Source organism: Eumetopias jubatus, unplaced genomic scaffold (genome assembly GCF_037043125.1).
Source record: "Eumetopias jubatus isolate StellerSeaLion01/CBP00866 unplaced genomic scaffold, mEumJub1_p1.0 scaffold_5, whole genome shotgun sequence".
NCBI classification, from domain to species: Eukaryota; Metazoa; Chordata; class Mammalia; order Carnivora; family Otariidae; genus Eumetopias; species Eumetopias jubatus.
This window is the reverse complement of record NW_028274811.1, coordinates 11,125,205-11,153,160: the sequence shown is the minus strand read 5'-3', so window position 1 is coordinate 11,153,160 and position 27,956 is coordinate 11,125,205. Positions and strand designations below refer to the sequence as shown.

The 27,956-nt window shown below is 40.1% G+C and overlaps 1 protein-coding gene across 1 annotated transcript; it reads left to right on the top strand.

Moving 5' to 3' along the window:
* On the top strand, positions 1–27,663 carry CCDC112 (coiled-coil domain containing 112). Its single transcript, XM_028093024.1, has 10 exons — positions 1–205; positions 9,739–9,860; positions 13,412–13,533; positions 16,620–16,709; positions 18,677–18,752; positions 19,166–19,556; positions 23,313–23,726; positions 25,466–25,561; positions 26,309–26,427; positions 27,248–27,663. Exons 1-10 carry the CDS (start codon positions 89–91, stop codon positions 27,288–27,290), a joined length of 1,590 nt encoding a protein of 529 aa, XP_027948825.1. The 5' UTR covers positions 1–88; the 3' UTR covers positions 27,291–27,663.
* The last annotated feature ends 293 nt before the right edge of the window (positions 27,664–27,956 follow it).

The following is a 27,956-nucleotide window of genomic DNA, read 5'->3' as shown; positions in this document are numbered from 1 at the left end:
GCAACGGTCTGCAGGACCAGGAGCTCTCGCGGCCGGAACCCCGTGGCCCCGGGTGGCCACTGCGGCCCAAGCAGCTTGGCGAGGAAAGATGGCCGCCCTGACGACGGTCGTGGTGGCGGCGGCGGCCACCGCGGTAGCCGGGGCTGTGGCGGGGGCGGGCGCGGCCACCGGGAGCGGAGTGGGAGCAGCGCAGGTGCCGCAACAGGTAAACCGAGACGGGCCAGAAGCCTCTCAGGCGGCGGGCGTGGGCCTGACTGAGGGGGATGTGGGTGCCGGGGGCGGGACGGGGTCCCGGCCCTCGCTGAACAGGTGTCCTCTGCGGCGCGGTTCCGCAGGCGGGAGGTGCGGCGTTCCCCTCCCTTTGCTCGCGGCCTGGCCCACCCAGGCGCTGTGCTTTGTTGGCTTGTGCGTTTAACTGCTCTTCCAGAGCCACCTCCATGTGGTTTTGGAATCGAGGAAAGATCTCGGTGGAAACCCGGGCTCTGCCGCTTTTTAGCCTTGTGATGAGAACATATCCTTTCCGCGACTTAGTGCCTTTTGCAAAAACTGGATCGGGTTAACTGCACCTTACGGAGCCGTGGTCCTTATGTCTGGGAAGGCCCTGGCACAGTGCTTGGTTGGAGAGAGATTCGGTGCCCAGTAATTTGCTGCTTTGTTATTGTACCTGCGTTGGGGTCACAAGGAGGAATAAATATGGGGTGGTCCGAGGCAGATGTGTTTCCAGAGATCTGCCTCGGACCCCTTTGTCTGGCAGCGTGAACCACAGGGATCCTCAAGAATGGTTGGATCCAGTGGCTTAAGCCAAGACCTTCACTGCTCTCATTGTCTCACAGCCCACACCCAAAGAGTGGGCAATTCCTCCACGTTCTACCTGCAGAATAAATCGGGAATCCCACTCTTCACACCTCCAGCGCCACTGTCTTTGGCCACGCCATCATTTCTCCCTGGCTGAAATACTTTTCTAGTTGGTTTCTGTTCTAACACTCTTGCCTTCCTAAAGTATTCACAACAGCCAGGGCGATTCAGTCCAATAATGACACTCTTCTGCTCAGAACCCTCATAGCCAAAACCAATGTCCTTACCATGGTCTACAGGGCCTATGAGCTACCCCCACCCTCTCCCTGTTAGCTCTTCTCCAGTTCCCTGCTCTAAGTCTGCTGCAACCATACCCGCCTCCTGGTTGACCCTCAGACAGGCCTAGTTCTCTCCTACCGTATAAGCTTTGTAATTGCTATTCCCTTTGCTTGAAATGCTCTTCCCTCCTGGTTCTATGGCTAGTTGTGTTTCTTTCACTTAACTTTGTTCAAATGCCATCAGCTCAGTGATTCTTTTCATGACCTCCCTAAACTGAATCCCCTTACTGAGCATGCCCTGTTCCCTTTTCTGGTTTTATTTTGCTCCATAGCACTTAGTACTATATGCTCAATTACATATTTTCATTTTTCTCCACACCTCTGCCTCCACCATGGGAATGTAAGCTGTAGGAAGGCAGAATCGTTTGGAAGTCTTATTCACTATTGTGTTCCCAGTTCCACTCTTGAGTTTAGTCCTGGAACATAGTAGGCACTCGCTAAATATTTGAGGATCAATCCAAACCTGAAGGAAGGCCGTTGTGAGCTGAGGACAGGTTCCATCTTTTTCTTCCTCTAAGGGAGTATAGCAATTTTTCTGTCTTTACTTGTATGAGCTCAGGAAATTCCACCTCAGGCAAATGTTTTCACACATCCTCTGTTCTCTTTATTATTCTAACTCTGGCCCAAATGTCTCAGGGGGGAAAAAAAGTAAAATATATAAAAATACATAATGCATAAAATATTTTAAAAGATAATTTTTAACATTTTGTTTAATGTATGATCCTAGTGGTTTAGCCATCTTTCTGGCTTTCTCCATGAAACCTTTCTGGCTTACTCTGGTTCAAATTCTTATAACCGTGTTTTGCCTCCTGGTTTGCATTCCTCACAAGTTGCATGATATTGTTATTGATGAACCTTTTTATCACTCCCTTCTGGTGATCCTCAGAGGTTTGCCTTTCCAGGGCTTGGACCAAAATCACCTGTGGAGCTGTTTCAAATGTTTTATCTGCTCCCGACATTTAGCAATGTCTGGAGATGTTTTTGATTGTCAGGACTGGGGCAGGGATGGGTTGTGTGGGCTACTAGCATCTAGTGAGTAGAAGCTGAAGGACAGCCCCCCACAACAAAAAAGTTATCTAGTCCAAAACGTCAGGAGTGTTGAGGTTGAGACACCCTGCTTTCTGCGCTCTCATCATTTTAAGGAAGGCAGAGCCTCATAGTTGATGACGACAACAGTAACAGAGTAGACTCTCGAGGGTGTTTGGACTTTAAACAAGGAATTAGAATCACAGCTGTACCATATTAAGGTTTTTGAGGATTTTAACTACATGTTATCCATCTTTGGACTTCCCTCAGTATACCACACACATACCTACACACTCAAATTCTCAGCCTACCGTTGAACTTGAATAATTGTCGTATGATTAAGTGAATGAATATTCCCACTGACTCTAATAGTGAAACCAACTAACGTTTTCTTGAGGAGAGATTTTCCTGATGACAACCTCATGATGTAAGAGATGTTCACTAAAGTACTTGAAAGTCCTGTATGTCTGTTAGGGTATCCATAACAAAATACCACAGACTGGGTGGCTTACACAATAGGAGTTAATTTTCTCACAGTTCTGGAGGCTAGAAGTCCAAGATCAAGGTGCTGCCAGGATTGTTTGGTGGTGTAAGGTCTCTCCTTGGCGTGTAGATAGCTGCCTTCTCATGTGTCCTCAGGTGGCCTTTCCTCTGTGCACGCATAGAGAGAGAGAGAGATCACCGATGTCGCCTCCTCTTACAAGGACACTAGTCCTGGTGGAATAGGACCTCACCCTTATGACCTCATTTAACTTTATTACTTTCTCAAAGGCCCTATCTCCAAATATAGTCACGAAGTGGGGATAGGGCCTCAATGTATGAACGGGGGCGGGGGGGACATAAATTAGTCTGTAACGGTTCTTTTAAGTTATTTTGGAGAAATTATCTTTGAGGTTTTAGAAACATTTTATATTTTATTTTATTCTACAACCTCCTTAGGGTGTGGAACCCTATAAATTTCTTACCCATATTGAAAAGTAATACCATGCCCTGTCTGTCCTTTCTAATATTTGCATATTATTTGTTTTGTTGTGTTGTGTTTTCTTTTTAAGATTTATTTATTTATTTGAGAAAGAGACAGAGATAGAGAGCACGAGCGGGGAGGAGAGGGAGAAGCAGGCTTCCCGCGGAGCAGGGAGCCCGATGCGGGGCTCAATCCCAGGACCCTGGGACCATGACCTGAGCCGAGGGCAGATGCCTAAATGACTGAGCCACCCAGGCGCTCCAAGTATATTATTTGCTGATAATCCCCCTCACTATTGCCTTTCAAGACTGAAGACCACAAATCTCTCTACCTTCCTCTCAAATGCCATTTCCCTCTTAATCATTTTAATACTTGAATTATGAGTTTTTAAAGGTATTTCTAACAGTGTCACACTAATGTATGGCCCTGCTTTAAACCATGATAGGGCTGTGTCTTCTGTTTTGTTTTGTTTGTTAAGTGAACTTCCCTCTGATGGCCTAAATGTTACGGCCCTTGGCTGCTTGGAGTAGTCCTTCAGTAATAACTACATTCTTTCTCCGACTTGACATGATAACTCACAAGGAATTTCCTCTAGAAGATCACACACATGCATAGGGTTATGTCCATGTTTAGGTGTGGTAGGCTGAATAATGGCCCCTCAAGCATATTCACATTCTAATCCCCAGTACTGTGACCCTGTGACCTTGCCTGGTAAAAGGGACTTTGCAGATGTGATTGAATTAGGTATCTTAACACGGGGAGATTATCCTGGATTATCTGTGTGAGCCTAATGTATTCACGAAGGTCCTTATAAGAGGAAGGCAGAAGGATCAGAGCCAGTGGTAGGAGATGTGACAACGGAAGAAAGAGGATGCAGTGATGTGAGGAAGGGGCACGAGCCAAGGATGAAGGTGGCTTCTAAGCTGAAAAAAAGTATGGAAGTAGATTCTCCTCTGAAGTCTCCAGAAGGAGCACAAACCTGCCACCACCTTAATGGTAACTGGGCCTCCAGAACTGTAAGAGAATAAATTTGTGATGCTTAAGCCAGCAAGGTTGTATTAAACTAACCTGTAGTAAGTTGTTGCAGTAGCCGTAGGAAACCAGTACACCAGGGAGGATCTGAGAAAGACCTAAGCCTTCATCTTTGGCTGGCCTTGAAGCTCTGCGCAAGTGACAAGAAGGCTAAGGTTGACTTGTAAACTGCCTGCCTCCATGTCGAGGCTTCACGTCCTGGTATGCACACAGACCCCCTCAGCAAGGGCTGGGAGATGTATTGGTTCACGGCAGCTAGGAAGACCTCTGACCAGTCAGCCATTAGGTGACGACTGAGCTAACCAAGCAGAGGTTTCAGAGCCACACAGACAAAGAATATAGACTTTGCAGAATCAGTGTCGGAAGTTGACTAAACAAACGGCAACAACAACAAAGCTTGGGGTTGGAAGAGAATCTCAGTTTCAGAGGTAAATTATATTTTCTTAATATAATTGTTATATTTATAATATAATATAATAATAATTATATAGCAATATAATATTTAGTTATATTAACAAAATTATAGTTTTTAACATCAAGTTTTTAACCAAAAAAAAAAAGAGACATGCAAAAAACCATGGAAGTATGGTTCACACACAAGAGAATTTTTTTTTTTTAAAGCTATCTCAAAAGAAGACTAGATGTTGGAAATAATAGAGAAAAACTTTAAATAAGCTGTTTTAAATTCATTCAAAAAACTAAAGGAAACCATGGCTACAGAACTGAAAGAAAGCATGAGGATGGTTTCTCACCAAATTAAAAATACCTATAAGGAGATTAAAATTGTTTTAAAAAATCAAATAGAAATTCTGGAGTTAAAAAGTACAAGAACTCAAATGAAAAGTTCATTAGAGGGCCTCAGCATCCGATTTGAGCTTCAAGATTCAAGGAAACTTGAAGATAGGCCAATTCAGATTATCCACACTGAGGAACAGAAAGAAAAAAAAAATGAACAGAGCCTCAGAGTCCTGTGAGACATCATGAAGGTCATACATACTGAGAGTCTCAGAAGGAGAGGAAAGAGAAATGGGGAGGGGCAGAATATTAGAAGAAATAATGGCTGAAAACATCCCTAATTTTTTTTTAAGTAGGCTCCACAGCCAGTGTGGAGCCCAATGTGGGGCTTGTACTCAGGACGACCCTGAGATCAAGACCTGAGCTGAGATTGAGAGTCAGAGGCTTAACCGACTGAGTGACCCAGCTGCCCTGAAAACTTCCCAAATTTGATGAAAAATATTAATCTACATATTGTTAGAGCTTGATGAACTCCAAGTAGAGTAAACTCAAGAGGTCATACCTGGACACTTCATAATCAAACTGTTGGAAGACAAAAACAAAAAACTTGAAAGCACCAAAAGAGAAGAAATTCGGCACATACAAGGAATCTTCAGTAAGATTAACAGCGGACTTCTCCTCAGAAACCTTGGATTCCAGAAGGCAGTGGGATGACATAGTGAAAGTGCTGAAAGAAAAGGACTGTCAACCAAGAATTCTATGTCCACCAAAATTATTCCTTAAAAATGGAAAAATTAAGACATTTCCAGACAAACACTAGCATATGCCAGCATATATGCCTTACAAGAAATATTAAAGGAAGTCCTTTAAACTGAAATAAAAACACTGCATAAAAATTCAAATCCACATGAAGAAGAGGATGAATAAAGAGTACTGGTAAGTAAATGGGGAGGTAAATATAGAAGTCAGTATAAATGTATTTTTTTGTTTCATAACAAACTTTTTTCAGAATATAGAGGAGGGAACATTTTTCAACTCATTTCAACATTTTTCAACTCATTATTTTTACCCTGATAGCACAATCAGACAAAGAAATCACAAGAAAGAAAATAACAAACTAAGATTTCTTATGAATATAGATGCAAATTTCCCAACAAAATACTAGCAACACAAATCTAATAACATATGAAAAGGATTACATACCATGATCAGTTGGGATTTGTTCCAGAGATGCAAGGTTAGTTCAGCACATGAAAATCTATCAATGTAATACAACTTATTAATAGAATAAAGGACAAACTACACGATCATCTCAATAGATGTAGAAGGAGCAATTTACAAGATCCAACACATTTTCCTGATTTAAAAAAAAAAAAACATTCAACAAACTAACAATATAAGGGAACTCCTCATTCTGATACAGGCATCTATAAAATGCCCACAGCTGACTTAATGACAAAGGATTAAAATCTTTCCACAGGGGCACCTGGGTGGCTCAGTCAGTTAAGTGTCTGCCTTTGGCTCAGGTCATGATCTCAGGATCCTGGGATCAAGCCCCGTGTCGGGCTCCCTGCTCAGTGGAGAATCTGCTTCTCCCTCTCTCCCTGACCCTCCTCCCTGCTTGTGTGCTCTCTCACTCTCAAAATAAAAAAATTAATAATAAATAAATAATTTTTTTAAAAAGCTTCCCATATAAGTTAAGGAACAAGACAAGAATGTCCATTCTCACCACTTATTCACTGGAGATTCTAGCAAAGGCAATTAGGCAAGAGAAACAAATTGGAAAAGAAGTAAAACTATTCTTATTTGCAGGTGGCATGATTTGTATATAAAAAATTTAAAGGATCCGTGTAGAAACTACTAGAGCAAATAAATTCAGCAAGATTGAAGGATAAAAAAGCAATCAATAAAAATCAGTTTTAATTCTATATACTAGCAATGGACAATTCAAAATGGAATTAAGAAAATAATTCTGTTTACAGTAGTAGTACAAAAATAAAGTACATAGGAATGAATTTAACAAAAGAAGTACAAAGCTTATACTCTAAAAATTCCATCACTGAAAGAAAGGAAAGAAGACTTACATCATTGGATATTTTAGGTTTATGAATACGAAGAGTTAAGATGGCACTACTCCCCAGATTGATTTACAGAGTTAAAATCCATGTGAAAATCTTAAGTTGTCTTTTTGTGCATACATTGATAAACTGATCCTAAAATTCATATGGGAAATGCAAGGGTCCCAAAATAGCCAAAACAATCTTGAAGAACAGAGTTGGAGGACTCATACTTCCTGATTTCAAAACTTACTACAAAGCTATAGTAATCAACTGTGTGATACTGGCATAAGGATAGACATATAGATCAATGAGAGTTAAGAGGTAAACCCTATGTTTATGGACAGTTGATTTTCAACAAGGGTGCCAATTCAATAAGGAAAGAAGATTCTTTTCAACAGGTGACGTTGGAATAACTGGGTATGTACATACAAAACAGTGAAGTTGGACTCCTGCCACACACCATATATAAACATTAACCCTAAATGGATGGAGACCTAAATGTAAGAGATAAAACTATAAAATTCTTAGAAGAAATGTAGATGTGAGTCTTCATGACCTTTGAATGTTTCTTCTGTAGGATATCTAATGCACAAGCCGCCAAAGATAAAATGGATAAATTGGGCTTTATCAAAATTGAAAATATTTGTGCTTTGAAGGATATTATCAAGAAAATGGAAAGACGGCTCAGGGAAATTGGGAATATTTGCAGGTCTTTTATCTGATAAGGGAGTTATATCCCCAATATATAAAGAATGCTTCCAACTCAACAAAAAGACAACGTGATTTTTATTTTTTTATTTTTATTTTTTAAAGATTTTATTTACTTGAGAGAGAGAGAGTGCATGAGCTGGGAGAGTGCTGAGCAGGGAGCCTGATGTGGGGCTCGATCCCATGACCCTGGGATCATGACCTGAGCCAAAGGCAGATGCTTAACCAACTGAGCCACCCAGGCTCCCCAACAACCCAGTTTTTAAAATGAGAAAATAAAACATAGAATTAACCTTATGATCCAAAAATTCCACTGTGAGTTGTATGCTCAAGAGAAAGCGTATTCATATTAAAACTTGTACACAAATGTTCATAGTAGCATTATTCATATTGGCCAAATAGTGCAAATAGCCCATTGTCCATCAACTGATGAATGGATAAACCACATACAGTAGATCCATACAATAGAATATTATTCAGATATAAAAAGAAATGAAGTACAGATTTATGGCACAATACAGATGAATATTGAAAACATTATGCTAAGTGAAAGAAGCCAGACACAAAGGGTTACACATTGTGTGATCCCATTTATATTAATTGTCCAGAGCAGGCAAATCCATGGAGTCGAAAATAAGATTAAATGGTTGCCAGAGGCTTGTAGGGAAGAGGGGTGGAAGTATGATGGGTATGGGATTTCTTTTTGGTATGATGGAAATTTTCCGGAATTAGATAGTAGTGATTTTGCACACATTTGTGAATATCTTAAAAACCATTGAATTGTACACTTTAGATGGATATACTATATGGTAATGTGAATTGTATCTCAGTGAAAAAAATATCTCCTGAATTCATTACTTTTTTTTTTTTTTTTAGCTTGCGCCTAGAAATGTAAAGCCTTGTTTCCTTTCTCTCTCATCTACATTAATCTGTCAGCAATTCCTCTTGGTTATAGATGCAAAATCTATTTAGTCTTACTTCTTTTTTTTTTTTTTAAGATTTCATTTATTTGAGAGAGAGAGAGAGAACGGGGAGGAGCAGAAGGGGAGGGAGAGGGACAAGCAGATTCTGCACTGAGCATGGAGCCAGACGTGGGACTCAGTCCCAGGACCCGGAGATCCTTCTTCTATCTGCGCCACCCCAGTGGTCCTAGACACCATCATTCCTCATCCGTACCAGCTACGTCCTTGATCCTTCTGCTTCCAGTCCTGCTTTACCTCTTCCCCCACCTCCCACCAATTTAGTCTCCAAAAATGGCCGGAAAGCGTTTCCTAAAAAATTACATGTGTCACGGTATTCTCCTGCTCAAAGCTCTTGAGTAAAATCCAGACCCCCTAAGTGACTTAAAATGCCACCGTGATGGGCCACATACCTGCCTGTCTACCTTCATCTCCTACCAAGCTCCCCGCCTTTACTAACATCGTGTCACCTTAGCTCTCTGTCTGCTTGAACCAGCCAAGGTCTTGCCTGCCCTGCGACTTGTGCACACGCTGCGCCCTCTGCCTGGGACCCCGTCCCCTACTGTTTTTGACATGGCTGGCTCCAGTCTTCCTTAAGCGTCATCCCCCTCGATAGAACCTCTGTGGCCATTCTTACTGAGAAAAGCAGTCCTTTAACCCATTATCTCCATCCCAGTCCTGTTCGTTTCTTAAGTAGCACTTATTGCAGTTGGTGTTTTTTTAATTTATTGTTTGTTTACCCTTTTCTTTGTAAATCTGTTTCCCTCACCAGACTTTCAGCCCGGGGCCATATTGATGTGGGTCATCACTGTTTCTGTGGTGTGTCTAGCGCACCACATGTCGTGTCGTAAGCGTCCCGATACATATTGCTAAATGACTGAAAGAATTAGATCTTTTTGTGAAAATCCCCAGAGACTTAATATTTCTTAATTCAGCATTTTAAGGTAGCTATTCCTTCTTCCACAAATATATTTTTAAAAAATTACATAAGACGGGCCCCCAGATTATCCCCCAAGAGACTTCATTATTATTACTGATGCTTTCTCTCTGAAAAAAAAGTCTGCCTTCATCTCTTGCCATTTTTCTTATTCATGGTAAATTTGTTTTTGTTCTCTGTGTAGAATGATAGCTGTTTCGGTAGTTCAGGTGGGATTCGTCCTTTTCAGCTTCAAAACTGGAAGCAGAAAGTTAGTCGGACAAAGAAAGCAGAGTTCATACGCACAGCAGAAAAATTAAAAAATCAGTAAGTATAAGAACATTATCTTCAATTAACATTACTAGCCGTGTTTTTGTGGACAGTATGAAGTTAATTCTACTCTACCCTCTCCAGTCCCACACTGAGTTACAAAATTCTAGTCACTGGCTTTCCAGAGATGAATGAGAAAGGCCGGGATATGAAAAAGACAAATGATAACAGACTATTTAATATAAAGGTTTAAGTAGAGTTATTTTCACATATTATTTTGAATCAGTGTGTTTGAAGGGAAACAAAACAGTTATTTCTTTAGATCGCATACATCAGTACATTTTCATTGCCCAACGTAAGCACTTGGTAACTGTTTTTGAGGGAGTCAGTAGTTTTAATGAAGAGTTTGTATCCTCAAGTTATTTTTCTTGAAATGGCCTTTTAATTGATCTCCCTCCCTTGCTCTCCCCTTTCAGATCTGTCTTGCACATCATGACTAGAGTAACTGAGAAGTTGCCATTTATTTTAACTTTTAGTGTATGTGTATGTTTTTTCTTTTAATAGCCAGTGATATCTGTTGAATGTTCAGTATTGTCAGCAGCACCGTGATATGATAAATAGTGTGCAGGATGATCAAAAGCATTAGAACTCGTACCACCCAACCCTACCCTGCAGCTGAGAGCTTTTTACAAACACTGCCTTGAATTTGTACAATATCAGTTTGCTAAAGAAATCAGGAGAAGTGGAGCCTGTTGTAAGAAATGGTCTCAGGCCCGGGATTAGTGGCAGTTCTGTTTAGAAAGTCTGCCAACAAAAAAGAATACTGTTTAAATTGTGCAATGTTATACCATACTGTAGCTTTGGGAGATTGAATGCTCTCCGCATTGATATAATACTTATATTTTTAACACTCAGAATTTGTGAAAATACAATTTTATTTTATTTTTTATTTCGAAAATGCATGACTTTAGGTAGGACTGGACTGTAGGTTAGGGGTCTGTCTTATGTTTGCCCCTAGATGGGTAATCGGCCAAGTGGTTAATGGCCATGTCTATAGCAAACCAGTAGATTATGGCAGTGTAGAGACTTTCTGTACCAGTATATGTTGGTTTTACAGCTCTGATTAGGCTTTCTTCATCTTGTTATAAAATCTTGGAAAAACTCATGGAAAGAGTATTAGAAAGAGCCGTTAATAGAGTGTCTCTGGCCAACAATTTTCATTGAATACAAAAAAACAAAGTTCAGAATATAATTCTGTTTTGTTTTCAGCATAGGTAATAATCTATTCACATGGTTCAAAAATCAGCACACATTGAGGGGTACACAGTGGAAAGTCTCTGTTTTACCCCGGGCCCCCGCCACCCACTTCTCTTCCCTTCAGATAGCCACTATTTTTAGTTTCTTATGTATCCTTCCACAGGATTTTTATGTGCTTAGGAGGAAAGAAAAATACATATTCAGAGTTTTCCTTTTTTATATAAATGGGAGCATACTGTACACACTACCGTGCATCTTGCTTTGTTTTGTTTTATTTTTAACTTAAGAGCATACCAAGGAATTGTTGATTTTGTCAGACAGGATCATGGCGTTGTAGCTAAGTATCCATAATCTCCAGAGATGCACACTCAAGTATGCTGGGGTGAAATTATATAATGCAGTGGATTTACTTTAGAATGCTTCAGTAAAAGGGAGAGAGAAAGAGAGATTAAAATAAGGAAAAGAGCTAGGTAAACCAAGAGAGGGCAAATTGTCAAATAAGAGTGGTGTGAGGATATGTAAGGGGAGTCATTAGATCACTCTCTACTTCTGGTTGTGTGTCTAACATTTTCACATAAAACCTTTGTTAGAAGAAGAGTGTATCTCGGGAGCTCTTTCCCTATCAGCACACAGAACCTGATACTGCTTCGCTGGGTCCCAGGGCATGAATGCACCGTAATTTATGTAACCTGCCCCATAGTGATGGACATTTAGGTTATAGTCAATCTTTGGCCATAACGAATCACAGTATCTACGTAGGTCCACATCATTTTGTGTATGTGTTAGTGCATCTTTAGGAAAAATTCCTAGAGGTAGAAATGCTCAGTCAAAGGCATATGGGTTTGCAGATGTAATAAATATTGCCAAACAGCGCTCCACAGGCGATTTGCAATTCCACGAATAACGTGTGAGAGGACCTATTTCCCCACAGTTTTGTCAACAGAATATGTATTTACACTTGTGATTTTTGCCAGTCTGATAGGTGTACGATGTTACTGTGGTCTAGTTTTACTTCGCATTTCTCCTGTTACGAGTGAGGTTGAGCATCTTTTCCTGTGTTTAGCTGTTTGTCTCCATTAGTACATATTGAATGTCTTTACAGGTGACTGTTTCTAATCCAGGAATCACAAAGCATAACTTACTGTCCTAGCGTATCCCCTGTACATGGAGACATTTCTGTCTGATCCTATCATTTCCCTCACCTGCAACCAGAGCCTGGATGGGCTTCCCAGTCCTCAGCACAGGACTCCAGTAGCCATGCTCAGTCCTTAAGACTTGACATGTAGACTGAGATCCATTTGACAGCTCTGTCCTACCCTTTGCTTCCTCTCCCAAGCCCACATACTACAGTATGATCTTCTCAGCCTTTGAGGCAGCCAGGTAGGGCCCATGGCTGTCCCATCTGTTTACCCCACTGAACTTTATAAATACTGACTTTTTCTTTCTTATGGATGGCAAATTGGAAAATATTGGGAAACTCTTAGATAGTTACTCCTCAGGTTGTATGAAATTAAGTCAATGGCCCGAGACATTCCATCATTCATTAAATCCAGGATTCCTGGAGAAGAATTTGTGTTGATTTCTGGAAAAAGAAAATAAATTTCTTTGTCCAACCAGAAACTCTTCTTGCTAGTATCTGTTTTGTCTTACCCCAGGGTTCAAGCTAACATTAGAACTCCGTACTGGTAGATGGACTAGATCCAAGGAGCAAAGAGGACACAGAAGAAGCTTTGAAGTCCTTGTAGACAATATCCCTAATTATACCAAAATTCCTGTCTATGGAGATCGTTTGCTTCTTGAAATTTTAGTTTTATTAATTATATTAATAACGCATTTCCGTAGTATGTATTTACTGCATGGAGGTGTGCCCTTATATAATTTAATCACAGCCTTGCTTAGGTAGTAGAGAGCTGCCATTATTCACATTTTTGTGAGGAGGAGGTTCACCGCAGGAGAGGTGAAAGGTCTTGGCTCCGTTTACAAAGCTAACTGTATCTCCTGTTGAAAGCAGCCATCAGCAATGGTGGCCGCTTTGAGGCCACAGTAAGATTGAGTTGGAATCAAGAGCCAAATTGCTATTGTATTTTCAAAGCCAGTGCATGACTGCCTTTTCTGAAACTCACATTTTGTAATTTAACCAGCAATTCAAATTACTCATGATTATAGTTGAACTTGACTCTTTTCTAACTACTACTTTGACTCCTTAGCCTTATTAATTCTAGTAATTATATTTGGGCTCCTTAGATGAATTAATCCATCCATAAGTACTGATTATAATGAGTGTCTTCATATTTTAAACAATTAAAAATATATTTAAATCACATTTATGCCATTTGTTTCTTTTCCTAAAGAGTTATTAACATAGAAAAAGATAAACACAGTCATTTCTACAACCAAAAAAGTGACTTCAGAAGTGAGCATAGTATGCTGGAAGAATTGGAAAATAAATTGATTAACAGCAGGAAAACAGAAAGTAAGTTGAGTTCATGATGAGCTACAAACTGTTGAGTGACATCAAGTTGTAGTTGTTTTGCTTTGTCTTTGTGCTTTGACTGTTATATTCTCCATCAAAATACTTTCTAGTTGGTAATGAGTCTGTCTTTTAGGGATTTGTATCTCTTTTTTCAGGTCACTATTTGGTCATCCAAACTGGATTGTTTTCTATGTACATTTCTTTGTCTTTAAGAGGAAAAAGAGGGTTTTGTTTTTTGGTTGCCAAACCAATTAATGCTATTAAAATTTCTTAAAATGAAGGGAAATCGGTTCCTGGGCTTTCTAGTCTTAGCTCATCACCCTGGTATTGTTGACTGAATAGGTCAACATCAGTGGATGCAGAAGCTAGATTTCGTAGTGGTAGGAAGTGGGGAAGGTACACAGCTGCTCAAACCTGAGTTCACTTGTCTGTGATAGAAAACCTACCATTTCCGCCTCAGGGGAGTGGTCTGTGCATCCAGTGAGGTAATATATGCGAAAGTACCGTGTAAAGTGCACAATGAATATGTTGTTTGTTACAAATATTCATCATTGTTAACAGTGTACTAAATGTTGCCCTTAAAAGAATTCTATAAAAATGTCTTGTTTTGTTGTAGATTTTATATGTTGCAAAATTTTTATGTTAGAATGAAAAAAAAAACTGCTTAGCATTACATAAAGGAAAAATAATGGTTATCAGCTAAGCCTTATGAACCGTTAAGACTTATATAAAAATTGCACTACCTCTACTCCTTTATAGTCAGTTAAAAGAAATTCTTAATAAATGTTTTCTTTCAGAATATACAACGGTAGTATTGTAAAAAGTCATCTTCTGTCAGGTAGTGGCAAGAATCATTCTTCCTCTTCTCTTGGGATGACAGCAGGACCTAATATAATTACCAAATGTCCAGTTCTCCTCTTTGATTTATGGAGACATCTAAACATCCCTAGTTTAATATTTTTTACTTTCTCTCAGTTCTTTAATAGATGACTAAGAAACTGATCTTTTTTTTTAAAGATTTTATTTGTTCACTTATTTATTTTAGAGAGAGAGAGCAAGAGTGTCAACAGGGGGAGGGAAGGAGGGAGACAGAGAATCTCAAGCGGACTCTCCGCTGAGCCAAAATCAAGAGTCAGACCCTTAGCTGACTGAGCCGCCCAGGCGCCCCAAGACTGATCTTTCTATCTCTTGATCATGCCATTATTGCAGTGTCTCCCTTCTGTGCATTCCCTTTTGTAAGGCAACTTTATTTCTGTCTTTTCATTTCCCATTATTGTACAGTTTCGCCTCTCTTTGTTCACACTTTGTGTTCATCTTATCTAGGAGAGGAAGGAATGCACTGTCCCAGTATAAGTTTATAGACGTTTCTTCTTGCCATATTACAACTTAGAAGTAGTAAATACCTTTTCCTTGCCTCAATATCACACCACAATTTTGGCCTGTGTTTGTGTGATACTGTATTTAAAGGATGGCCCATACATACTGTCAGTTCAAATGAATAATTAAGGGATCATTTGCCCTATCGCAGTATCACTGTAGTTGATCAAACGGTGACAAAAACAAGATAACAGAACTGTTTCCTACTTACTACACTTCTCTAGAGAAGTTGCCCGACCTACGTTTCCAACAGTGAATGAATGAAATCCTATAAAGTACACTGGACATATTTCTGCTTTTAGGGAACTCTTGAATTTTAATAGAAAGTAGAACAAATCCTGGGGCATCTGGCTGGCTCAGTAGGAAGAGCATGCGACTCTTGATCTCAGGGCTGTGAGTTCAAGCCCCACGTTGGGTGTAGAGATTACTTAAATAAATAAATAAATTACTTTTAAGAAAAGATAGAACAAACCAAAGTCACATATACATGTGTGAGGTTTGTTTTGGGTATTAGCACTGGCTCTGGGCCTATAGGTAAACTTAAAAAATAATAATTGGTTTTAAGGGGCACCTGGGTGGCTCAGTAGCTAAGCATCTGCCTTCGACTCAGGTCATGATCCCAGGGTCCTGGGATCGAGCCCCGCATCGGGCTCCCTGCTCAGTGGGAAGCCTGCTTCTCCCTCTCCCACTCCCCCTGCTTGTGCTCTCGCTCTCTCTCTGTCTCTCTCTCTCTCTCTGATAGATAAATAAATAAAATCTTTTAAGAAATTAATTGGTTTTAAGGACTTTGGGACAGCTGTTTGGTACTTCATGCTTATTTGTGGAAAAGTTGCAATAAAGGAAGAGGGGGCACATAAAGTACCCAAAAATGATAAAATAATATCATATGAATATATATGAATATATGATACTAGCTTAATAATTTAAATAAACATTAAAGTAAGATTATTACTTCAGAAAGAAAATAGAGAAGAATCCGGTCTTTCTGCTGCTGATACAGAACATCTGCAAATGTCTTTGAGACCTTCATCAGGCTCTTACCGTGGGCCTAGCATGTTACTTTAGGTTAGACCGTTGGTTGAGCTTGGCAACCTGTAGCATATAGGTACCACTGCATGGCAGCTGGGCACCTCCTCAAGGCCATGACCGTGACACCAGTGGGTCTCACCGACCCCTGTCATGGAGGATGTGGTTAGATGACATTAATTCTCATCAGGAAGTTTGTTGGTATGCATAGAATTAATATTGGGTAGACAGTTTTAATATTCCAACAGTAGAGATCAAATTCTGTTTCCATAAATTATAACAAAAAGAAAAAAAAACTTTTTAAGAATAAAACATGACTACATCTGAGCTCCTGTTCCATGTATTTAGAACAGAGTCCAATCATTCAATCTCCAAAGAGTTCAAAAAAGGAGAGAGAGAGAAAGAATGAACATTTCCTTTTATAGTAAGACTTAACCCATTGTGCTTTTAAATATTGGAGGAAACTGGGAGATGCTGCTTTAGTTAAGCGAGGTTACTTAAAATGTTCAGGCTGTTTTGACACAAATATCTTTTGTGATTTTTTTTGACCATCTTTTGTCCTTTATTTAATTTCTCTTGGCTATCTTTTACTAAGTGATAGTGATCAGCCTTACGTGTAGAACCCTGAGTTGTAACCACCTTTGTCATAGAGTTATTTAAAAGTACATACTTCTTCCTTGTAGGAGCAAAAATCCAGCAACAATTGGCCAAAATACATAACAATGTAAAGAAACTTCAGCACCAGTTAAAAGATGTGAAGCCTACACCTGATTGTGAGTGAATTTAGATTTCTGTTCTGTCTTATGTATTAGTATTTGCTGTTGCTCATTAGAAATATTTATATACTCTCCTAATAAGTGCTTGTTTTCCTTTGGCCTTAATGGAGCCAGGCCATAATCTATTGGTTAGGGATCAGGAAAGATACATTAATAATTAACTGTGACAGGTGGTGTTTATGTAGTTGCTTTACCTTTAAAATGCTATCACATCCTCGCAAATTATGAAGTTGACTGAACAGAAAATAGTGTCATGTACAGGATGGAACCTCTGGTTTGGAGGAGTTCAGATTCAGCTAATGAAGAAGAAAAGAGGGAATTTCCTGATTCCTAGCCTTGTGCTTTTCCCAACATTTGCTTTTTGAAATAATCGCCTTTCAAATAAATGCATTTTGAATACATAAGGAAAAGGTTAATAGTATTGGGGCAAATGCTAGCCATTTGGAAAAAAAGGAAATGGCATCCTTACCTCCCTGCGCACACCAACATTCATTCCTGAAGGATCAAATCACTTATTAGTTATGTGATTTTAGGCAAATTACTTGATCTGAGCTTTTATTTCTGTAGCTGTAAAATGGAGATAATCATAGGACCTCTGTCAGGATTCTTGGGGAGATGAAGTGAGACGATGCGTATAAAGCACCTGTCAAATGTTTATAACCTAGGAAGCACTAAGAAATGGTAACTGTGACTATCCTAGTTATTATTTATTAAATTAATACATGAAGCCATAAATATCCTAGAAAAGAACATGAGTTCATATTTTTATAATTGTATTCTAGTTTATAAGAATGACAATCAGAAGCCATAGAGCCAAAAGTAGACATAATTGACTACTTCACACACACACAAAAAACCCCAAAAACATAAAGTTGACAAACAAATTGGGAAAATATCAGCAATACATATGTAACTTAAAAAACTAATGTCCATAACATATAAAGAGTACCGACAAATTGGAGCAACAAAGGTAAATAACCTAGTGGAAAGATGGGTAAAGATTATCAGGGGCTCGTTTATAGCAAAAGAAATACAAAACACATATGAGAAAAATGCTGAGGCTCGTTAATGTTCGCAAAAATGTCAGTGAAATCAGTCATGATCCATTTCGCCTCTCATTTTGGAAATGGTTCAAGGTGCACGGGAAGGGGACACTCAGGAACCGTAAGTGAGTAGAGCCTCCAAGCACCGTCAGGACAGTGTGCCATTGTGGACCATACTGTAAAGCACATACACTTTTTGATTTGGCATTCAAATTTTTCAATTATTGTCTAAAAACACTTGAGCATGCAAAATCACTACACAAAAGTATTTACCACTGAAGGGTTCATCACTTGAAGAATTAATGAAATGACTTAGGGTAAATGTAGACAATGAAATACCATGAAGCCATGGGGCACCTGGGTGGCTCAGTCGTTAAGCGTCTGCCTTCAGCCGCTTGATCCCAGGGTCCTCGGATCGAGCCCCGCATCGGGCTCCCTGCTCCACGGGAAGCCTGCTTCTCCCTCTCCCTCGCCCCCTGCTTGTGTTCCCTCTCTTGCCATGTCTCTCTCTGTCAAATAAATAAATACAATGTTAAAAAAAAAAAAGAAAGAAATACCATGAAGCCATGAAAAAAATGAGGGAGGGACATACGTATATTGATATGGAAACTTAACCACATGTATTTAACCATATTTTGTTAAATGAAAACTGCTTGTCACAAGGCAGTATGTGTAGTATAAAACATTTCCGTGGGAAAAATAATGACAGTATGGTTTAATAATACATGTGCACAGGAATAAATCTATAATCAGAAAAAAACTGCCGTCATAAACACTAGCTTTATAAAAGCACAACTGTCTTATCCTTTAGGTTAAGAAATGTTGATAAATTAAGGCAACATTCCATTTTCTCCTAACATTTTATTCTTAGTCCTACTAAAATACGACATAACCGTCTTTCCGTGTTATTTTTTTTTACAGTTGTTGAAAAGCTCAGAGAAATGATGGAAGAAATTGAAAATGCGATTAACACTTTTAAGGAAGAGCAGAGGTTGATGTATGTTTTAAATTCATTTTGATATAAAATTATTGACCTTTATTTTTCATTGCCTCTCCACTAGGTTGTTGTACACAAGCCATTTTATTGTTCTGTATTTGATATTAGTCTTACACAAGAGCAATATAGCACCTCTCTTCTTTTGTTTTAGGTTTCAGATTGCTTTTCATGTTTCAAGTGAATTTTCACTTATATTTGGACAAGATAGAAAACCCAAATAAGAATTTGAAAGATGGTTTTTTTCCCCCTCTGAGGAAACTCTTTTAAGGCTTAGATTTGTAATGTTAATAATTTTAAGTCGAGAAGATGACACGTAAAGAGTCAGGAATAATGAAATTTGAGGGGAAAAAAGGCAAGGTCGATATGGATTGGTTTGTATCTCATTATTCAAAGTTTACCTTTAAAAATTTCAGATATGAAGAGCTTCTTAAAGAAGAGAAAACCACCAATAATGAGTTAAGTGCCATATCAAGAAAAATCGACATGTGGGCTTTGGGTAACTCAGGAGCAGAGGCAGCTTTCAGAGCCATGTCAGGCAAGCTTCCTGTAGACAGAGAAATGCTGAGCACTCTTCCAGAAGAAGTGGTAGATTTCGAAAAATTCCTTCAGCAAACAGGAGGGCGACAAGGGGGCTGGGATGACTATGACCACCAGAACTTTGTGAAGGTGAGAAACAAACATAAAGGGAGGCCTACGTTCATGGGAGAAGTTCTAGAAAACCTTCCTGGAAGAACGCAGGAGGAAGTTCAGCAGCACGAGAAATGGTATCAAAAATTTCTGGCCCTGGAAGAAAGAAAAAAAGAGGTAATAATCACAACAATAGCTATTACTTGTATGTTTCTGTCTTCCAGGCACGGTGCTAGACTCTTTAACATGGATCATTAACTTTACAGTCACTCGTGAAGTGTGTTTATAGTCCCCCACCCCACTGTCCTATAAAAGAGAAACTGAAGCAGCGAGAAGTTAAGTAATCTTACCCAACTAAGGGAGCACCAGTTGAACTTCTTCAAGGCCAAACCTTTCTACCCTAAGAAATACAACGGGCCAGAAAACTTCTGATGGTGGGCAAAAACCCCCCTGTGTCCACCTGAAATGTGGGAAATCCAGAACTACTTAGGCTTTTGGTAAAAGAAATCTTACCACCAAGGCCTGATTGTTTTCAAGAGAAAATAAAAAGGCAGTAGGGAAAGACTCTTTGATTCTTAAATGTTTCTTGGAGTTTTGGAGCTTAAGCCTCATTGTTTATTTTAAAAGACTCAAGATGTTGGCTACCCCAGAGGAAAGAGTAACTCTTACTGGTAGCAATACCTAACAGGTTCCATTTTCACAATAATGTTACTCTGGCATTGGTTTAAATCAGGACTTCTCAGCCTTGGCACCGTGAACTGTTTGGGCTGGAGTCTTCTTTGCTGTCCTGTGCATTGTAGATGGTTAGCAGCATCCCTAGCCTCAACCCTCTCAATGCCAGTAACACTCCCTTAAGTTGTGATCATCAACAATGTCTCCATACGTTACCCAGTGCTCCCTGGATGGCAAGAATTGCCCCTGGTTGAGTACCATGGGTTTAGATAGTCTGAGTCTGAGTCCCTTTTTTGTAGACTTCCACTATAATAAACATCAGCTAGCTTGGTTTGACAGCAAAAGTATGATTGTTCAACAGATGACATACCTGAGGAGCATTAAAGAAATGTCGATTCCACATTTAATTTAAAATTTTAGAGAAAATAACTAGGGTTCATTTGTTGTTGTTTTTTTCCCTTCGAAATAAGTTGAATGTAGGAAAATTGACATTTGGGACTCTAAGGAAATTTTTTTAAATAAGTTTTTTTTTGTTGTTTTTTAGAGTGTGCAAATGTGCACTCATGGAGGGGGTGGGGAGGGCAGGAGGGGCAGAGGGAGAGGGAGGATCTTAAGCAGGCTCCACATCCAGCACGAAGCCCATCACAGGGCTCAATCTCATGACCCTGAGACCGTGACCTGAGCCAAAATCAAGAATCAGACGCTTAACCAACTGAGCCACCCAAGCACCTCGAAACAAGTCATTTTTAAAAATTCAAAATAATGAGCTGTTAAGAATTATTTGGGCTTTTTTTCCCAGGATACTGAAAACATGGGGTCCCTGGACCAGCAAAGTCAGCATCAGTAGGACTTGTTAGAACTTTCTGGGCCCCAACCCCAGACCTAATCTGAACTCTGGGCGTGGGGAGCAATCTATGTTTTCACAAGGCCACTGGGTTATTCCGTTACGAGCTCAAGTTTGAGAGCCACCTCTCTAGGGAAAAGGAGCAGGCACAGTGCTTCTTGTAATAAAGGTGAACCACCTGGATTCTAGCTCACTCTTCTTCTCAGTCTGTTTCCTGTTGTTTGACACCTGATTGAATGTAGGAGTGAGGTAGGTGGGGTGTCAGGTTGAGGGGCTGTTTACTGAAGTAGGACATGTTGGAGAAGAGGGAATTTGCAGGGAGAGCCTCAGGAACGTAGTTTTAACTCTACTGAGCTTAAGATGAGTAGGAAGGTGCCTGGCTGGCTAGTAAGTGGAGCGTGTGACTCTTCATCTCAGGGTTGGGAGTTCGAACCTCACGTTGGGTCTAGAGATTACTTAAAAATAAAATCTTTAAAAAAAAAAAGATGATGAGTAGGTGATTTTCCATTTTTATCTCCCACTTCCCTTAACATGTCCTGTGTTTTGCCCAACTGAAGATAATGATTTTCAGACGTGCTCTGAACTTACTGGCCCGAGCACCCTTGCTTGTCTTGTTCCATCCTTCTGGAGCCTCCATTCTTTCTTCCCCCGCTCCAGTGCCAGCCCATCAAAATCTGCCCAATCAGATGCTACTTCCTGCTTGCCCACTGAGACACAGGAAGTCCCTGCAGAATTCACAGACACCTCGTGTATACCTCTCTTTTTTTTTTTTTTTTTTTGAGATAGAGTGAGTGTGAGCAGGGGGCGGAGGGAGGGCAGAAGGAGAGGGAGAGAGAGAATCTCAAGCAGTCTCCATACCCAGCACTGAGGCCAAACCCGGGCTCGATCCCACGACCCTGAGATCATGACCAGAGCCAAAATCAAGAATCGGACACTTAGGCAACTGAGCCACCCAAGTGCTCCTTGTTTACATGTCTTCTTTGACATGCTAGGGCACATATATGTGCTAGTGTTTATGCATGTACCTTATCTCACCTGGAGCTGTGCTACTCAAACTTGGTCCATGGACTAGATGTTAGTTCGTAAGCTGTTGCTGGTTTCCAGTAGGATAAATCGACTACACCAGAATCAGCTACTCAATAAGCACACTGTTTAGTTGAGTTCACTTTTTTTTTTCTGTAGAAAACTTTCTCATTGAAGGAAGTAGTACACTGATTTACATTCTGGCATGAATTGCTGATATATTTGTGGACCTGCACTTTGAGAGACTCTGTTCTAGATGGCACTTGGTACTGTTTTAATTATCTGTAGCTCCTAGCACACCACCTTGCATATAGTACACGTACCACAGGGATTTATCTCATGAATGTATGATACGCCATGAGAAAAGATGACGAAACAGTGTCCTCACTGGAGGGAAAAGTCATTCAATAGATGTATCCTTTGTGGCTGCTAGCAGGCTGCTAGGATTCTAAATAATATTTATATACCCATAAATGCAATATAGCAATTTTACCTTTTTTTTCACACTCGTGAATCAGTATGTGCCAGGCACTGATTCACTGAATCTTCACAACAACCCTGTTTGAGAGGTACTACCCACTGCCTTTACAGATGAGCAAAATGAGGTCAGAGAAGCTTCGTGACTCATGCAAGAGCACACCTACTAAATGGCAGAGCCAGGATTTGGTCCCAGACGGCTGGCTTCAGACCCATGCTCTCAAGCAGCCCACCTGTAATTCCTCTTCTGATATTTGACAGAGAAAAAGTCACTCAGCAAGTGTTCTAAGCCTAGACAGAGGGTTTGGAAGCAGAGTGAGATGATCAGAAGAAAGAGTTGTTCCCTAATGAATGCAAGTGAAGGGGGTACAGGAGAGGAGGCCACTTGATGAGGTGCAGTCTCTGTGAGCCTGGGGATTGAGAGAGGAAGAAGACCAAAAGGATAAACCAACACTCAGTGTTTAAAAGGTACATCATCGGGGCGCCTTGGTGGCTCCGTCGTTGGACGTCTGCCTTCGGCTCAGGTCATGATCCCGGGGTCCTGGGATCGAGCCCCGCGTCGGGCTCCCTGCCCCATGGGGAGTCTGCTTCTCCCTCTCCCACGCTCCCTGCTTGTGTTGCCTCTCTCGCTGTCTCTCTCTGTCAAATAAATAAATAAAATCTTTAAACAAATAAATAAAAGGTCCATTATTTAAAAAAAAATGAAGTAGGAAAAAAATTGCATTGGTTTAGGAAAAAAAATGCTTTAAAACCAAAGCAACCAGCATCTGCAAACAATATTCTTTCTTTCTTTTTTTTTTTTTACAATATTCTTTCTAGAAAGGTGGATTTGAGATTGCCTTTTCGAGTGCTCTTGGTTATTAAAAATGTTTTTCTCTTGCTGTCCTTCTTTGTTGTTTTTTTTTTTAATCATTTAGTCTATTCAGAACTGGAAAACCAAAAAGCTGCAAAAGAAGGAGGAAATTTTCAAGTTGAAGGAAAAGGCAGAGAACATCTCTCTGCTCCTGCACAATAAAAAAGAAGATAATCAGAAGCGAGAAGAGGAGCAAAGAAAGAAGCAGAAACTGGCAGTGGAAGCGTGGAAGAAGCAGAAAAATCTCGAAAGATCAATGAGGCGTGCCTCCCAGGTGAAAGAAGAAGCAGAGAAAGAGAAGCATCAGCAGAAAGAGCGCCGTCGCCAGTTTAAACTAAAAGTGCTCCTGGAGAGTTACGCCCAGCAGAAGAAAGAGCAGGAAGCATTTCTGAGGCATGAAAAGGAGATGAGGGAAAAGGCAGAAAAGGCCGAAAGGAGGAAAACCGCTGCCGAGGAGATCTCCAGGTTTCAGGAACGAGTGAGTCAATAATGGTTTCTGGGTAGCCTTCAGGGCCCCCCATAGGGGTGTTGCCTCCAGACTGAGGTCAGCGAAAACGGGAGACCACGCAGAAGTGGGGTGATGGAGGTGGTGGGCCTGGGACTTCAGGAGGTGGGCAGGCAGTGAGGGAAGCCTTCCAGGGCTGCGGGTGGCAGACCAAAGGTGATGCTGGGGTGGAGGCTTGGAGAAGAGAGGTGCGGGGGGTGGATCCTTCCTGGCAGAGGGAAGAGCATGAAGGGCAGCTCGCAGGAGGGTAACGGTGTGGTTTGGGGGGAAACCTGTAAGAACTGCAGGAATGTCAGGGCACCACACAGGAGCTGGGAAGCAGCAGGGGACGAGGCTGGAAAGGTAGCCATGGGCCGGGCCATGCTTGTCCTGTCTTCTCTGCCAGACCCCGCCGGTCCCTTCCCCACAGGTGATTTGCTTACTTGTTCACTTTTCCATCTCCCCACCACTGTGAAAGCTCCATGAGAGCAGAGGGTTTGTCCTTTTTGTTCATCCTTGTACCCTAGGGTCTGGTACAGTATAGAAACTCAGTATGGACTTAAGGGAATCAAGGTTACTGCAGAGAGGTAGGGGATAATAGGGGAGTTTAAAAAAACATATACAAGAAAAATGCTAATAGAAGAAAGAGTTTACAGTTTTACTATTAAAGTGGAATTCAGTCCAAAAAGTATTTAAAAAGATAAGGAAGGCTGTTTTTTCAAGATTTATTTATTAGAGAGGGTTGGGGGCACGTGCATGCACGCATGGGGGGGGCGGGTGGGCAGAGAGAATTTCCAGCAGACTCCCTGCTGAGCATGGAGCCCAGTGCAGGGCTCAGTCTCATGGCCCTGAGATCATGACCTGAAACCAGGAGTCGGGCACTTAACCAACTCTACCGCCCAGGCACCCCAGGGAAGGATACTTTAAAATGAAAAAGGGTTCAAATGAGATAGAACTAGGGGCGGCTGGGTGGCTCAGTCAGTTAAGTGTCTGCCTTCGACTCAAGTAATGATCCTAGGGTCCTGGAATCAAGCCCCCAGTCAGGCTTTCTGCTCAGCAGGGAGCCTGCTTCTCCCTCTGCCTGCCACTCCACCTGCTTGTGCACTCTCTCTCTGTCAAATACATAAATAAAATCTTTTTAAAAAAATGAGATATAACTGTTATGAAATAATTCTTACGAACTGTTATATGCATCAAAAGACATATAAGCAACTGTCATAAAGCAAAAAATAAGGGAAATACAAAGAAAAATAATAGACAAAAACACATTAATGGAATTTCCCTTAGTCCATATGTAAAAATCTTCCTAAATAACAAAAGATCCCATGCATTCTCCCCACCGCCCACCAAAAAAGGCGAGCAGTCCGCACAATAAAAGACCAAGAAAAAAAAGAAATCATGTAAAACAAAATATGTGAGAGATCTAAAACCAGACATACCTGTATCAATAAGTGAAAATGGGCTTAGCTCAACTATTAAAAGAAAAGGAGTTTTAGATTGAACTATAAAATAAAACAAGAGATAGCTAAAGTGATTCAGAAAGGATGTGCATGTGTTACATTTATATTCAGGATAAATACAGCTCTTAGCCTTTGTTGGAAAAGGTTAATATTGAAGTCTTGATATTTAGGGTAATTTAATTTTGCTTGCAACAAGCAACTGACCTTTGAAACAAATTCTGCTGAATTTTATTTTCTTAATGTTACTCTTCTTTTGTTGGTGTATTTTTTTAGGATTTACATAAACTCGAATTGAAAATTCTAGATCGACAGTTAAAGGAAGACGAAAAGGCAGAAAAACAAAGGAAACTGGCAAAATTAAAAGAAAAGGTGCTGTGTGCTAAGATTTATTTTTATTGTTACTATATCCTAACTCCTTGATTTGTAAGGAGACAAGCATAAAATCCATTTTCTTTATATCCAGAACTCTATTTCTGTATCACTTCCTCTAGATTTCGTACTTAACGGATTTACATATTACAAAGCACAGTTTAGTACAACTTAAGCAACTATTGTTGGAATTCTGCCATTTCACATTCTAAGCACCTTATTTTCTTTTACCCTGAATTAATTTTCTCTTCCTACTCTTCATTCTGTTTTTCATTTTTTTTTCTGTATATGCCTCTGTTTTAGACCTATGGCAGCTAGGAGCATTGCTTAATCTCCCTGGGAGTACACGGACTACAGATGTTGGTGACTCTCATGGGAACGGAAGGAACGAAGGACTTCTGGTGGTTATTTATCTTGGCCATCCCACTATCACACTTGGCGGCATTACATTTCCCTCAGAATAGAAACAAAAAATAGAACAACAGTGGAAGCAGAATAAAATAATTGAACTAGAAAAAAGAAGCTAAATTAACAGTTTATTAATAGATTGATGGAGTCCAGATTTTAGGTTAGCTCTCGGAACACAACCAGAAGTTTGCTGAAAAGGTTAACAGTTTTATTTCTGTTTAGCGAATGTCAAGGATGTTTCTTATAACTGCTTGCTGTTGTTACTAAAGATCTCACTCACTAGTCCAAACTTCATAGTTCATATAAAGTAACTGGCACTCATTTTCATTCTGATTACAGGTTGAAAACAACGTTAGTAGAGATCCCTCTAGGCTTTACAGACCTACCAAAGGTTGGGAGGAACGGACCAAGAAGACGGGACCCACAAGCTCTGGGCCACTTCTGCATATCCCACACAGGTAAAAAGGAGTTAGAGTGGGTGTCCACTTTGTAATAATTTAATAACTACGTATTTATATTTTATACAACTTCTATATGCATGCTAGATTTTACAGTAAAAAGCTGATAAAAGTTGCTAAGTAATGTTCAATTATATAGATGTTCTATCATTCCTTTTTTTTTTTTAAAGATTTTATTTATTTATTTATTTGACAGAGAGAGAGGGAGAGCACAAGCAGGGGGAGTGGCAGGCAGAGGCAGAAGGAGAAGCAGACTCTCCACAGAGCAGGGGGAGCCTGATGTGGGACTCGATCCCAGGACCCCGGGATCATGACCTGAGCTGAAGGCAGTCGCTTAACCAACTGAGCCACCCAGGCGCCCGATGTTCTATCATTCCTATACGTTGAAAACTTGAGCTATTTACACTTTGTACCTAATAACATAGAGTGGCATTTTACATGGGTTAGATTCTGACATGCATATGTCAACAATCTTGTGTGGTCAAAGTCACCCGTGAAAAGCCTTTTACTTATCTAGGAGGCATATTATCTCTCAGTGAGTCCACCGTAGAATTTAATTAGGATTTTTTAAAAATTCCCTTTGTATTGGGCGCCTGGGTGGTTCAGTTGGTTGAGCGACTGCCTTCAGCTCAGGTCGTGATCCTGGAGCTCCGGGATCGAGTCCCGCATCAGGCTCCCCGCTCAGTGGGGAGTCTGCTTCTCCCTCTGGTCTTCCTCCCTCTCATGCTGTCTCTTATTCTCTCTCTCTCAAATAAATAAGTAAAAATCTTAAAAAAAAAATTCCCTTTGCATTTATAATTGCCCTTCTTCTTCTCCCTAGGGCTATTCCAACCTGGAGACAAGGACTTGACAAAAGAATATGAGATAATGAAGTTGGTATTCAGTTGATGAGAATGTCAGCATATTCATACCAGGAGAGAGTCACTAACCATGTTCTTTAAATAGTACTAGCCCCAGTCAGATTGATAACTGTGTTGTATGTGAATCGACAGGTACTGAGTTTCATGTGGCATTATTGTAGCTCATGTTTATACTCAGAGGGTATTTAATGTGTATGTTGGTCTATTATTGATGTAAACGTTTTTTGAATAAGTGTATGTTACACACATGATTTCATTTAAATACTAGAACATTTCAAAGATATTTTGTTTTTGTTATGGCATAGCAAAATAAGTTGGGACAATCATAGAATAACTTTTTTTTTAAACAAAAATTTTTTAACATTTATAACTTGGATGTGAATTAGCTCAAGTAACAAAATGCAAAGGTTTTCCTTTTTGGGGGGAAGTAAGTTAGTACTTTTCTAAGTTTAACAAATTGGTAGTTTGTCAGTTGTTACATTTTTGTGTAATAAATATTTTGTATTTGTTGGAAGCATGCTTTGTTTTATATAGAGAATATTTATTTTAAAAATATGCCTCACCTCATATATATATATATGCTATTATTTGTATTATCGATATCTTTTTGGTTTCCTTTAGCTATTCCCAATTTCCCTTTAGCCTTCCTGGATGTCACACATTTATAAA

Bases quoted from the DNA above. Each gene is read 5' to 3' on its own strand.
- CCDC112 (XM_028093024.1), top strand. From the start codon at position 89: ATGGCCGCCCTGACGACGGTCGTGGTGGCGGCGGCGGCCACCGCGGTA. The intron at 9,861-13,411 runs GTAAGTATAAGA...CTTTTCCTAAAG, and splicing joins GCAGAAAAATTAAAAAATCA to AGTTATTAACATAGAAAAAG. The intron at 25,562-26,308 runs GTGCTGTGTGCT...TTCTGATTACAG, and splicing joins TGGCAAAATTAAAAGAAAAG to GTTGAAAACAACGTTAGTAG.